Raw genomic sequence first — 14,971 nt, forward strand, 5'->3', positions numbered from 1 at the left:
ATCTGAGCTTGTTGATCAAGTGAGAGTGTTTTTATATACTAGCAGTAGCTAATATTTCTTTAATGAAACCAGCCTGATCTGTGCATATGATTGATGGGATGTTCAGTCATGTTACTAAAATTTTTGCAATTATTTTGCAATCTGTGATCAATAGGTAGATGAGGCAGAAATCACTGATGTTGCAACCATCTTTGTTCTTCTTTAATATTAAAGTAATTAAAGCAGTTCTTATGTTTCAAGATATGGTTCCACTGTGAATGTTTCAGTGCAGACCATTAAAAGAATAGAAGATAGCCGATTGCAAGGTTTTTTTTGTAGGAATATGCCAGAAAGCCATCTATCCCAGGGGCCTTGCTGTAATTCATGGTTTTTTTAATAATCTGCTCAATCTTTTGTCTTCTGATAGCTTTGTACATTATTTGCCTCATTCTTGTGCATTCTCTGCAACTCATCTATTTCCTTGTTCAGAGAGTCTGGATATTTGGGGTTTTCTTTCTTCTTTTGGGAAGCATACTTTATGCATTCTCCCCTGACAGTAGCTTTCAGAGTTTTCCAAAAGATGTTATCTGAGGTATGAGTGCTCATTTTCTTGTGGGATGTTCAGTGACTCAACTGTGGAACAGAACTTTGCATCTGTTAATTGCAGAGTGTTCAGATGATACCTAGAAGAGTTTAATGATGTATATCAAGCATCTATGGCAAATATAATTGGATCATTATCAGAAGTAAATATACTAGCAATGCCTACTTCTAGGCATGCTGGAATGACCTCAGAGAATACAAGAAAAAAAGTCATTTATAGATTAATTTACTTAAGAGAAATTTGTATAGTTATAATCTTTGGGGTATATCTCTCCATATGTCCTTCATATCTAGTTCATAATTAAACAAAAAAAGGTTAGCTTATTAGGCTTTGAGAGCTGTGTATAATGTAATTGGATTTGTCCAGATATCTATATAGTGTTATATTCCAATTGCCTCTCAGTTTTTCAGGAATATCTTTTTCATTAGAAATGATGTCTGCAATGTCTTTGAAAAATTCAGCATTACCTTCACTTGGACTCTAAGGCACAGCAGATTTATTTCGGAATAACTGATGTTATAACAAAGAGCGCAACTACACAGCAAGCCATTATTTTGAAATAATGGTGAGCTGCACGACTTCTTACTCTGACTCTTGTAACCCTCATTTTATGAGGAGTAGGGGAAGTGGAAGGAAGAGTGTTCTTCCTTTGACTTCCTGCAGTGAAGACAGCACCAAAAGCCGAATTAAGCTATTTTGACTTCAGCTACACAGTTGACATAGCTGAAGGTGTGTAGCTTAATTTGACTTTTGCCCTGCTGTGTAGACGTGCCTCAAAGTGATTCCAAGAATTAACTTTTCTGAGTTGAAACAGCCTTAAAGAAGACTGTATCTTCCTTTGGAATCAGACACAGACTGTATTTATTGAAAAGTTATACTTTTATGAATTAAGGTGGATATGCCTCTGTTCTTAGAATTCAGTGATTAATGATCAGCACCTTCCCATCAAATCAAACCTTGATTTGATTGGCATCTATTTCTGCAAGATGAGTTACTTGCTATAAAGTTACTTGGAGGTGTAGTTATTTTTTTTATATGAGGTGTCTCAGGATTTTAATTCTTTTTGAAAAGTTGATTTAGTCCCCTCACATTCCAGGAGCTCAATCTAACAAAATTCAAGGTAAAGATTGAAATGATATATTAAGACTTGTAATCTTACTCTAAAGATACATATTTCCCGTTGATGCTGTAAAACTATATCTCTATGATATGATCTGTATGTATACTTTTAAAATACTGGTTAGTTTTGACTGAATTTATGCCTTCAATTGAGCCTCGAAGTGTTAGTTATAGAGAAAGATCTATAGTTAAATATCATATATCTTCCAAAGTATATTTGTCACAGAAAACAAACAACAAATTAACAGATTTAAAACAAACCAGTGTGGGAATATTTAGATCCCAGATGGTTTCAATCCCAACTGTTCCTCCCTTCCCCATATTATCTAATAACTAGCCAATCAGCCCATCATAAGACAGGATTTTCAGGTCTCTCCTCCACGTTGGTCTTCTCTCCTGAGCCTTCAATCTCTCGTTCTGTCTCTCTATCCTCCTTCCTCTCTCTTTCTCTCAGCTCTCTTCCGCCTCCTGCCTCTCTCTCTGTCTCTCTCTTTCACTTCTCCTCCCCCTACTGCCTCTCACTCGGGGGACCATGGAGCCCAAATGGCCGCTTGGGCTCCGCACTCCCCATGCTGTATGGGGGGCACAGAGCCCAAACGGTCACTTGCGCCGCTTGCTCCCACACAGCAGCCTGGCTGAGCAGTGCAGAAGTCAGCCGAGTGCCACGGCGGGAGGTGAAGGGGGGCGGGGCAATGATGTTCACGGCCAGGGGGCGGGGCCTGGAGCCGCTGTCACGCCGCACATCACCACCCCGTCCCCCTTCCCCTCCCGCCGTGGTGCTCGGCTGACTTTTGCGCCGTTCAGCCGGGCCGCCGCGGGGGAGCAAGCGGTACAAGCGGCCGTTTGGGCCCCACACTCCCCATGCAGCACGGGCTGCCCAGGGGGAACAGCCAGCATTTCAGCAACAGCACCTCCCAGAGGGAACAGCCAACATTTCAGGCAGCAGCGCCCCCCAGAGGGAACAGCCAACATTTCAGGCAGCAGCCCCCCCCCCCCAGAGGGAACAGCCAGCAATTCAGGCAACAGAGCCCCCCAGAGGGAACAGCCAGCATTTCGGCGTTACAGACTCTCAGACACTGGGCAACTATATATATGATAGTCTAAACATCTCCACATGCAAATATATTTTATATCCGATATTACATTGTAAGTACTATTGGGTATTCTAGAACATGATTAATATATTCCCACCTATAGAATGTTGCATGCTCTTAAAAATCCCCAGTGATTGAGATCCCACAACTTTTCTAGGTAATTTAACGCCAACACAGCTAGGGGAGATGGGATACTGGCCAGTGCCTCTTCTCTTGTAATCCTGCAAGGGCAGGGCAGGATTACATGGTGGTGCAGGCTGTTATGATGGACTCTGGAGCTCTAATGGCCTCCTCCTGTTCTCTTATAAATGAATGGTACATTTTCCATTCCATGTGCAAGCAAGTATTGTGGGGGAGGGGCTGCACTGAGGAAAATGTGTTACCCTTTTATAGATGTAGGAAAGATCAGGAGTGAAGTTGCTCCCTGCAGCTCATTTCAGGGTAATATGGCTTCCTTGCTTTTGCCCACATTGTGATTACAACACAGCCCTGGAGAAGTCACTGCAATTGCAGATTCATATCAGGCCTGAATTTATCCCATTCCCTCTAGCCATCGCCAGTCAAGGTGGTACAAATACTTCCTTACCTCTCAGCGTAGCTCAGACACCATATGTTCCTCTTTTGAATTTAAAATGTTGACTGATGAATGTGTGGCTATATGCAATGCAAAACATTGCCACAAATGTTATGGTGTACTCCAGTGCGTTTAGATGGCTACCTTTTTGCAAAACATATGCACAACTGTATTTGATGTCAGTATTTATAGCTAAAGCCCAGAAAACGGTGCTTTCTGCAGGATAACAAGTTACCTTTTCAAAGACTGTGGATTTAGCTGCATGACCTTAGTTAATATCAGGAGTCACATTGCTACATTTCAATGTGCTTTAAAACTTTAGCCCAAGACCTTCTTGAGAAGTAGAAGCAAAGTTGAAAGCTGCTTAAGCTTTCATTCAAGCCAGAGGTGTCTGCAACCTGTTTTCTTATAAGCATATTTTTGGCTTGAGTTTTAGTGAATTCAAGCTGCAAAAGGAGTGTCTGTATCTTTTTGATTTACACTTCTAATAGATTTTTAGTATTTCAGCAAAAAGTCCTCTGCTAGGGAATGCATACCTGAACCCAGCCATGAAAGTTTTGGTTGTCCTCTTAATAGCTCCAATTTCAGAGTTTATACTTAATAAAACAATCATACGCTGTAATATAGTTAAAAACGAAGTAACATACAGAGTGAGCTTACATGTTATTTGAAGAGATCATTTTAGAGGTCATGTTGAGGAACCTCTGTGCCCGGAGAAATGTATCTCCTGTGGATAATTTAATATGCTTCTAATATCATCCATTGAAGTAATAGAGCCAAACCCTCATCTGAAGATCTAGCTCATGAAGTATATCTATGACAGTTCCAACAAACCCAAGCTAGTGACCTATTGATCACCGTCGCCCTGTAGTCTGGCCTATTTTGAGATATAGCATTTGATTTGGGACTGACATTTTTATTCAGAGTGGTGTATATCATGTAAAAAATTAACCGGACCTTTAAAATATCAATTTGGCAGATGTATTCAGTACTGGACAGGTTTATTTGACCCTATTATGGGCTTTTCTTAAGGACAGAATGTATTCTTTAACTAGAGTTATGAATTCAATGCAAGTGCTTATTGATTTCTCATACATCAGGTATATTCAAGCATTGCTTTTCTAAGTTTTCACATGTGGTCATGTAGCTCTGATGTGCAAGTTTTAAATGGCCTCCTTCTTCTTTGCAGCATTGCTAAATACATTGTTTCTTTTCTGCATCACAGGAAGAATGCCAGAACTATATCCGTGTGCTTCTTGTGGGCGGTGACCGACTCTTCACTTGTGGAACCAATGCTTTCACTCCTATTTGCACCAATCGAACGGTATGAGTAAATAAATTGATTCTGTGTGTTCACAGAAATGATCACTATTGCCATTGTGAAACAAAACAGCTAAGGGGATGTGCAGATTAGTAATGGGAAATTTCACTTTTAGGTTGTTAGCTCAATACAGCCCTAGATAGTTACTGAAAGTATCATCTATTTCAGGGGTTCTCAACCTCTTTCTGAGACCCATGCAACATGCTGTAAAAACTCCACAGCGCAGGAGTCACAATAACTGGATTTCTATATATAAAGCAAGGTCCAGCATTAGGAGGTAGCCAGCAGGACAATTGCCTGGAGCCCCATGCCACAAGGACTTCATCAAAGCTACAGTGCTCAGGCTTCAGCCCCAAGCGATGGGGCTCAGGGATCAGGCTTTGACCTTATGTGGCAGGGCTTTCTACCCTGAGCCCCAGCGAGTCTAATGTTGGCCTTGCTGGGTGGCCCCCCCGACACCTGCTCCTGGCCCCACAACGGGCACCAAGCCACAGATTGAGAAGCACTGAGCTATCTTATCAGATGCCTGTGTGAGTTGTTGAGATGTCCACAGTGAACGCACTTCCACATCACAAAAAACACCACCTTATTTCACTTTATTTAGTCCTCTCATTGGCAGAGAGAGATTGAATCAATTTTCAAGCCTGAACCAGCCTCTTACCTCTCTAAAAGTACCTTTCAAGCTAGGGCTGAGGCATGTTGGTCAGAAGGGTAGGCATTGATGCTGACACTTGGGAGAGGCAGGTGAAGGATCGGATAACCTGGAGGACCACCATCAAGAACGGTGCCCAACACTTTGAGATTAAGCGGCGTCTCTGCAGAAAATCAGAGAGCCCGACATAAGGAGTGTGCCCAGGCCTGCATCAGCTCTGCTGGTATCCGTGTCACTAGAGATAAATTACATCTCTGACACGGGCCTGGAAAAAAGGTGTGAAAGAAGTGTGCTTGGTACCCATGTATGTAAATAAGACATTTGCTGAACTCATGGTGTTTTTCTTCACTGATGTTATTGTTTGAATAATAATTCTTATGGAGATTTTTTTGCTTTTGTTCCAGTTAAGCAACCTGACAGAGATACACGATCAGATCAGTGGCATGGCTCGCTGCCCGTACAGTCCCCAACACAATTCCACAGCTCTTCTCACTTCTAGTGGGGAGTTATATGCTGCTACAGCCATGGATTTCCCAGGAAGGGATCCTGCCATTTATCGCAGTCTGGGGGGTCTTCCTCCTCTCCGCACTGCACAGTACAACTCCAAATGGCTAAATGGCAAGTATTGACAAGCCTCAGTGCTTTTGTTTTTGTTATACCCCAGTGTCTCCTTACCCACATTCTTCAAAGCCTGTGCTTCGAGTAAGCATGCTGTTAAAATTGTTTTTTAATCTTTTAAACATTTTTTTAGAGCGTTCTTACTTTGGACTGTAACACAAAGCAAAATCTGCAACTAACAATACCTTGAGGAAGGACTTTGTGAGTTATAGTTTCTTGGGGGTCAAACTGTCTCCAATGTGCGCGTATACAATGTGTATACAATATTTGTTACTTACAGAAATAGTCAATAGGAAATACATGCACAAACACACACAAATGATTATGCTTCTTTGACCAGGGTTCTAGGTTCAGTGCTGAGGTCACTCAGGTCCTAAGTGCCAAAAACGGCATCCCTATAGAGGATGGCTGAGGAACCTTTTTTGGGTCGGGGGCCACTGACCCACAGAAAAATCAGTCAGGGGAGTACAAAAACCTCACTGACATGGCCCCCGATCGAGAAGGAAAAAGACACTCCTCACATTCCACTGGGGGGCCCAGGCTAATAGATTTTGTGTTCTCCAGCCCCACTGGGCCATGGTGAGGGGTGGGGCTGGAGTGCAAGTGTGGGCTCCCCAAAGCTGGGGGGAGAGCCCTGAACCTCGAGGGCCATCAGGATAGAAATCATTCTTAATTTTTAAAGTAGACATTTTTTTAATGTAACTAATCTTGTAAATTAAAATGAACAAATCAAGAACATGACAGAATGCTTTGTTTAACTAACTGTTGATCCACTTTTCAACTTTGCACTCTTTTAGTCATGATGTATGAGTTCTGGGTGCTTATCCAAACTACTTTGGTCTGGAAATCTTGGTGAATGGAGCAGCATTGGCTATGTGATGGTCTCACAATAGCAAGTAAATGAGGCAGTAGCAAAGTATGCATGTTTTCTGTAATAAATGTATATGAAACTTGCTTGGTGAAAACATTTGAAAAATATTGTTACTGCCTCTGGCTATGTCTAGACTACAAGCCTCTTTTGAAAGATTTTTTTTTTTTAAGCAATCTTTTGAAAAAGCGTTGTTTGAAAAAGTGCGTCTAGACTGCGTCTAGACTGCAACCCAGGCAGTCTGGATGCTCTCTTTCGAAAAAACCCTGTTTGCTTTCAAGAACGCCTTTTTTCGTAAGAGCACTTTTGAAAAAAGGCGTTCTTCCTCATAAAATGAGGTTTACCACGGTCGAAAAAAACCCCATGTTCTTTTGATTTAATTTCGAAAGAACATGGCAGCAGTCTAGACGCAGGGGAAGTTTTTGCGAAAAAAGGTTACTTTTTTTGAAAAAATTGTATAGTCTAGAGATACCCTCTGAGTTGCTGATTTCTACTTTAAAAACCGCTTTTTGAAAAGACTGGTTCTGATAATAACTAGGGTCTTGGTCCTGCCACGCAGGGTGTTGGCTTGAAAAAATATATTTTAATAAATATTTGTTTGATTATTAAATACCTAATTGTTCTTCTATTGCTTGCTGTGATTTTACAATAGTTTTAAAATGTATCTGTTAAATTGTCATATAAAAATCTATAATGATCTGACTTATACAATTTTAGTCTTGTAGCTAGTATTACACAGATGGAATCAGGGAAGGGTGAAAGTGCCCAAGAACTATTTTTCTGTGTTTATGCAGGTATGAAACAGCTAAGCAGACTTTATTTGAACCATTAAAAATTTCTCATGCGTAGACATGGCAAACTTCCCATTTACTTCAATAGGAATGTGAGTGGTCGAATGGTTTCAATGGCAAATTATAGTCTAGAGCGACTGTTTACAGCAATTACAAATGTGTGAAAATAGATCAAGTGCAGGACCTTACAGGCAGCACTATATAGTACTTCTGTGTATGTGTTTAATGTTTAAATTATCGTGAGATGAAACATAAAATACAGCAGCAGTTTGCAGAAATGTAGAAACTGGATGATAAACAACATATACATGTCTCTACTGGCAGACATAGAGATAACTGTAGTGTTTCTCAGGTGTGCTTACACAGGAAAACTCAGTCTGCCAGCAGAAGTAACCTGTCTTGATGTTTTCTGTTAAATACTTGGAAAAGCAAAAAGTAAACAACGGAATAAATTGAATTCTTCTGGCTCTCTTGGTAGGGAGTTGTCCTGACAGGCATAAAGGGTGTGTTTTTCAGTTATGTTTGTTCTGAGTTAACAGGGTTGATGGATACTCCCTTAAGATGCAAACTAACAAAACTGAAGCTGTACATAGCCTAAGGAGGAACACTAGACTACAACATGGCCTGCTACTATAGCTAATAATTTAATATTTCTAGGAAGTGTTACTTTGTCACAAGTGATAATCAGCTGATAAGGACTTTCTGCTGGGAGAAGCAGATACACCTTGACTTTCCCTGAGGCACAACAGGGCATAATGCAATCCATTCAGTTATTTATTTTTAAAGTTGTAGGTGGTACTTTAAAAAAATACCCTTAAATGCAGGGATGGGCAACAATTTCTTATAGAGATCCACTCCAAGAATTTGGAAAGTGGTCTGGGGCCACCCTCTTCCATGATAATAATGGAGGAAATGCAGGGTTTGGGATAGATGTTGGGTGCAGAAGGGAGCTCAGAATAAAGGACTGGGATGCAGGAGACATGTGGGGTCTGGGAGTGAGTTTGAGTGAAGGAGGAGGTTATGACCTTTTGGGAGAGGATTGTGATCTGGAGCAGAGAATTGGAGTGCATGAGGGGGTGTAGGTTAGGAAGGGGTTGTGCCGTGGGGCAGAGGATTGGGGTACAGTAGGGCATGCAGGGTCTAGGAGGGGTATGGGTGCAGAAGAGGAGTCTGTCCAGGCGGAGTGGTGTAGAAGGCAGTGCACAGTCTGGGAGGGGTTGTGACCTAGGGCAGGATGGGGATTGAGGTGCGGGAAGGGGGGCAGAAGGCTGGGGGGAGAGAAAGGGTGAGGTGTCAGGCTGTGGCAGGGAGGCGCTTACCTTAGGCAGCTCCTAGAGAGCAGCACAGTGGGACCTTCAGGAAGGCTCCCTGCCTGCTGCACCCCATACACCACTCAAAGCAGCTTGCCACAGGGGCCATGTACTCTCTGTGTGCTGTGCTCCCTGTGGGGGGCCCTCTGTGCGCTGCGTGCACCATAAGCATGGCTCAGGCAGCTCCCACTGGCCAGTTTCTGTCCAATGGGAGCTGCAAAATTATGCTGGGGCAGGGGCAGAGTGCAAAGTCCCCTATCCCAGGGTGCGCAACGTGCAGAGAGCACGTGGCCCCTGCATCTGAACACTTTGAGTGGCATGTAGGGTCGTAACAGGCAGGGAGCCTGCCCCAATCTCTCCCACTGGGATGCAGAATGGTGGTGGGCTGGATCTGGTTGTTTGGCAGGCCGGATGTGGCCCTCAGGCCATGTTTTGCTCACCCTAGCTGTAATGTATTATGATTGCACATGTGTACAAAACCCTCCTTAGGACTTGTCTACACTAGGAGGATGAATTTTATGTGTCCCCCCCATGGGACTATTCTCATGCATAAAGTTAAGCACATGGGTAAATCTTTGCAGGTTCAGAACTCTAGGATGAACCATGACCATCTGACATGACAGTCCTTATATAAAGTGAGTGCTAAATTGTGTTGAACATTTTTATTACCATGTGTATTAGCATGGATAGCTCAATGAAATTTCCCAAAGCAGACAAGCTTTTAGAGTGTCTGAGAAAATCAAAGAGCTTTGCAATATGCTCAGAATGTCAGCAAATTCCAGAATATAAAATACAAAAGATATACATTGCATGGTTCTAATCTCATTTTACAATTATGTCAGTAAAGACAGCTCCATTGATATTTAGAGTTTTACTAGTACAAAAATGGCATGAGAGGAGAAACAGGCCCTTTGTGTGTATGATACTCTTATTTAGTCAATATTTATCTATATAATTAAGGTATTATGACTAGTTACTCCACTAGGATTCCCCTGTAGTAGAAAAAATATTGTTATTGCCAGGTCTTCATGTTAACCGTTCGCATTCTGAATTGTATCCAAAGGGTAAAATAAAATCTGCTCCCTGTATCAATTAAGTAGAATGACTCAGTTTAATATTTTCTCTACTAACTAGCTTCAATTGTACCTATTAGCCCTCTATTGATGCTTACACTTGAGCATCAAATCTATTGGGATTTAAATCTTATTTTAAGAACACAGATTTTAGCTTTAGGTAAAATATAAGACTTGTAATTAGAGGCTGTTGAAAGCAAATCCAATATAAAGTTGGGAGCAAAGTTTTACCTAACTGAGGGGGGGAGCATTCAGGCATTAAGGTACTGATACATTCATCTGTTGTTGTGTCTGTCTGCCTGCCCACACATGACTCAGCCACCTGCCAGCGAATCGCACTGGCTTTGCAGCACTGGAGCACAGTGAGGACTTTCAGTTCCTACAATTTGAGAGTGCAATGTATATATAGCAGGAAAACTATGGCAGTTTGACAAATTGAAATTGAGGCTTCCTGTCAAATATTAGTTATGCAACAGTCATATATAATGGCAGGACGAAAAGATTTCTCTGGTGCCTGATGGCTCACTCATGGAAGACAGTCTTTTATCTAACATGGTGGAGTTGCTGCTCTGCTGCTCAAAATGGCACTTTGCTGTGAGATCTTGCCAGTAGCCTACAAAAAACATTGGCTATGCTCAAAAGCTTCATAGGGGTAGCTGAGTTAGTCTGTAACAGGAAAAACGTAAAACACAACAAATAGACTACGAGGGTATGTCTGCACTAGCACGCTGGTTCGCGCTAGGTAGGGTAATAAGGGCAAGCGGAGTTGCAAATGAAGCCTGGGATTTAAATATCCCGGGCTTCATTTGCATGTTCCTGGGCGCCGCCATTTTTAAATCCCCCTTAGTCCGAACTCCGTGCCTGCGGCTACACGCAGCACGGAGTAGGTAGTTCGAATTAAAGATCCTAATTCGAACTACCGTTACTCCTCATTCCACGAGGATTTTAAAATGGCGGCGCCCAGGAACATGCAAATGAAGCCCAGGATATTTAAATCCCGGGCTACATTTGCAACTCCGCTTGCCCTCATTACCCTACCTAGCTCGAATTAACGAGCTAGTGTAGACGTACCCCGAGCTCCTTAAAGACTAAGAAAACATGTAGATGGTATCATGAGCTTTCGTGGTCACAGCCCACTTCTTCAGATGACAGGAGTGTTAGAAGTCTAGATCTAAGAATAAATAAGGGAAGGAAAGGTGGGGTAAGGGGGAGAAGGAAAAAAGAGAAAGAAAAGGAGGGTAGGAATTTAAAAAGAGAGAAAGTAAATACGCTTCAGAGCAAGATAACTGGAACAGGATGGACTTAATTCCTTTTAATGGTTAGTGGGCTTCTTTCCTAGCAAATTCAGAGGTTTGAGAAACCTCTGAAGAGAGCTGCCTGCATTGCCAAGTCATGTGTTTGAGCAGCATACCTTCACTACTCCCTCTTAACTGTGGAGGTTCTTGGCATTGGAAGATGTATAACACTGGGAACTGAGCCCTTATTTTTGGTTAAGTGGTTTATCTTGGGTGACAATCGATTTTTCTATGCCACGTTCCTTTGCCTTTTGTGATTGGCTGTCTACATTGGCATCCCTTTCCGGAAAAGGGATGCTAATGAGACACTTCAGAATTGCAAATCCGCGGGGGATTTAAATATCCCCCGCGGCATTTGCATTTACATGGCTGCCGCTTTTTTCCGGCTCGGGGTTTTTGCCGGAGAAAAGCACCAGTCTAGACACGATTCTCCGGAAAATAAGCCCTTTTCCGGAGGATCCCTTATTCTTGAAAGTAGGAATAAGGGATCCTCTGGAAAAGGGCTTATTTTCCGGAGAATCGCGTCTAGACTGGCGCTTTTCTCCGGCAAAAACCCCGAGCCGGAAAAAAGCGGCGGCCATGTAAATGCAAATGCCACGGGGGATATTTAAATCCCCCGTGGATTTGCAATTCCAAAGTGTCTCATTAGCATCCCTTTTCCAGAAAGGGATGCCAATGTAGACACAGCCATTATGTATTTGGGTTGCTTAGTTCTCTTTTGAATAGTTTGAAATATATTGTATTTGGTTTTATGACACTGAGACACAATGATAGGTGTTATTTTAATTTTTTAATTAAAAAAATATGTGTTTTATATAAGTATTTAGTTTGAGACTTGTGCAATACTTTTAAAATACTTTTTTTAGGTCCTTTTTGGCATATATAACTTTGGAAGCTTCACTAATTAGAATAAATACTTTCAGTGTTTCTTAGCTGTTGTTGATAAAAATTCCCTAGTGGTACAGGGAGGAGAGGTGTTCAATATATATAGTACAGGTCTCGACCTGCTGTAATCATTGTTTATCACTGTTTTCTACATTCTGGAAATAACTTGTATTGCAATTTGGACATGTGGGGAGAAAATATGAGCTAAGAGCTAAGATTAATCATTTCATTTATGCTGATAAACATAATGCATATGGTTACAATAATTCAAGATCATCTTTCAGTTTTTAATAAAAAGCACGGCATTACCCAAGCCAATCTTTTCTTACCAAGAGGTATGCAAATAATTTTGGAACACAGTGTTCTTGGGGTTATTGCAGTTTTGACTCTTGCTTACAAATCTGAGATCTGAGGACAGAAATACAAAGCAAACCTGCATATAGCTGCCAATTGTTACTGCTTTTGCAAAAAAGACATCATTATTTTCATTTGATTATATCATAATTTTCTCTACAAGTAAAATGTAGTTTTTAGTACTGGAAATGTTCTTTTTTTTTTTTTAAAGAATTTGCTACAAAACTCTAAAAGTAGATGCAGATGATATTTTGCCCATATTGTAAAACATGCATGACTATAAAAATCATCACAGTTGTTTCTTTGTGCACACCTTGTCATTTTTAAGATACCAGATAAAAAACGAGATAAAGTGTACAAGATCCTGATCTTAAAGCTCAGATTCCTGTAATCTGAGCTATAGGATAATCACCTGAACCGTATAAAGCTTATTATTCAGAGTAATGTTTTTTTGATTCCGTTGAGTTTAGGGTAATAGTACAAACACACTAAATAATACATTGTAATATTGTAGATTGCCAAGGCTAAATTCTGGGGGTTTAATCTGGTTTGAAAAGTTGAAATAAAATCTGTTTTAAAAATTGAAATCCACAATTTATTAATGATGCGATTAATTTACAATACATGCCGGATTGATTTTATTTTTAGTATTTGCGTGAAAGCACCTAGAGGCCTCAGGTAAGAGCCCCAGCCCTGGCATACACTAGGGTGTTATTTCAAAATAATAAGCAGAGTGTCCACATGACCAAACCCATTATTTCAAAATAAGGGGTTGGTTATTTTGAAATCTGTACTCCCAGTTTTTCACAGGGAATAATGCTTATTTTGAAATAGCATGAGTGTGAACACTCTGCTGCTGCTATTTCAAAATAACTACTCCCCAGAATCATTTGAAGTAATTACACCCAGGCTGTCTGCACTCGTGGCTTCTTGCGCAAGAACATCTTGTGCAAGAAAACGTCCACACTGCCATGTGCGTGCTGTGCTTTTGCGCAAGAGCTCCCATGGCAGTGTGGATGCTCTCTTGCGCGAGAAAGCTCCGATGGCCATTTCAGCCATAGGGCTTTCTTGCGCAAGAAATCCCTGCTGAGCGTCCACACTGCCCTCTTGCGCAAGAGCTCCTGCGCAAGAGGACTTACACCTGTTAAAAAAGAGCGTAGCCCTCGCTTACCACGCCGTACTGTAAATTTCCTTACGCAAGAGCGTGCCGGCAATGTAGACGCTCTGCGGATTCTTGCACAAGAACGGTCATACTTGCGCAAGAAGCCGTGAGTGTAGACATACCCAGTGTTTCCTGGGGCTCTAAGTCGAGGAAGCGTGTCCACATTAACAGAGCCTGCCTCAAAACTAATTTCAAGGCTCACCTGTAGTGGGAACCCACTATTTCCATTTTAGAAACAACAACAACAACAACAACAAATAGTCTGGTAGCACTTTATAGACTAGCAAAACATGTAGATGGTATCATGAGCTTTTGTGGGCACAGCCCACTTCTTCAGATGACCGGAGTTTTATTTTGGGAGTTATTATTTTGAATTTACTTATTTTGCATTCTGTTGAATAAGAAGTATTTCCCTGCAGGATGGGAACTTTACTACTCTTATGTGCCCTCCCCTACAGAAAGGATGTGGCCAAATTGGAGAGTGTTGAACACAGGGCAACAAAAATAATTAGGGGGCAGAGGCACATGACTTATAAGGAGAGGCTGAGGGAACTGTGGTTATTTAGTCTGCAGAAGAGAAAGAGAAGGTGGGATTTGATAGCAGCCTTCAACTACCTGAGGGGGATTCAAAGAGGATGGAGGTAGGCTGTTCTCAGTGGTGGCAGATGGCAGAACGATTGTGTCAAGTTGTAGTGGGGGAAGATCTAGGTTGGATATGAGGAAAAGCTATGTCACTAGAATGGTGATGAAACACTGGAATAGGTTGCCTAAGGAGGCGGTAGAATCTCCATCCTCAGAGGTTTTGAAGGCCCTGCTTCTCAAAGCCCTCGCTGGGGTTGGTCTTGCTTTGAGCAGAGAATTGACCTAGATAACTTATAAATACCAATTCAGTGGGTGCTCAGGGTCTGGGAAAAATTAGAGGGTGATGAGTACCCACTAGCAGCCAAGCTTCTCCCCTTTGCCTTCCTTCCTTCATGCCTGTCGCCTGTTGGACCAGCTCCTTGCCTACTCTCCCATGGCTTCTAAAGCACAGTGTACAGCTGATTTGCTACATTCATGCATTCCAGGAAAGAGGGGGAGGAGTGGAGACAACGGAGCATATTAGGGGAAAGGAGGCAGGACAAAGGTGGGAGTTTGGAGGAAGGGAAGAAAGGGGCAGGGTGATGCTTGGGGAAAGGAGTGGAATGGGGGTAAAGCCTGGGATGGAGCTGAGGGGGAGGGGGATGCAGCACTCCCCTGGCTAGAGGGGAAGTTGGAACCTATATTCTGAGG

General features: G+C 42.0%; 1 protein-coding gene across 4 annotated transcripts in view; it reads left to right on the plus strand.

Moving 5' to 3' along the window:
* SEMA5A (semaphorin 5A) overlaps window positions 1-14,971 on the plus strand; it is a 549,656-nt gene that overhangs the window by 314,497 nt on the left and 220,188 nt on the right. For all 4 annotated transcript variants that reach the window (XM_075921490.1, XM_075921489.1, XM_006111031.3 and 1 more), the window contains 2 exons: window positions 4,596-4,694; window positions 5,748-5,961. In XM_075921490.1, the coding sequence (XP_075777605.1) occupies window positions 4,596-4,694; window positions 5,748-5,961 (313 nt within the window). The remainder of the gene's footprint in view (window positions 1-4,595; window positions 4,695-5,747; window positions 5,962-14,971) is intronic.

Source organism: Pelodiscus sinensis, chromosome 2 (assembly GCF_049634645.1).
Source record: "Pelodiscus sinensis isolate JC-2024 chromosome 2, ASM4963464v1, whole genome shotgun sequence".
Lineage (NCBI taxonomy): Eukaryota > Metazoa > Chordata > Testudines > Trionychidae > Pelodiscus > Pelodiscus sinensis.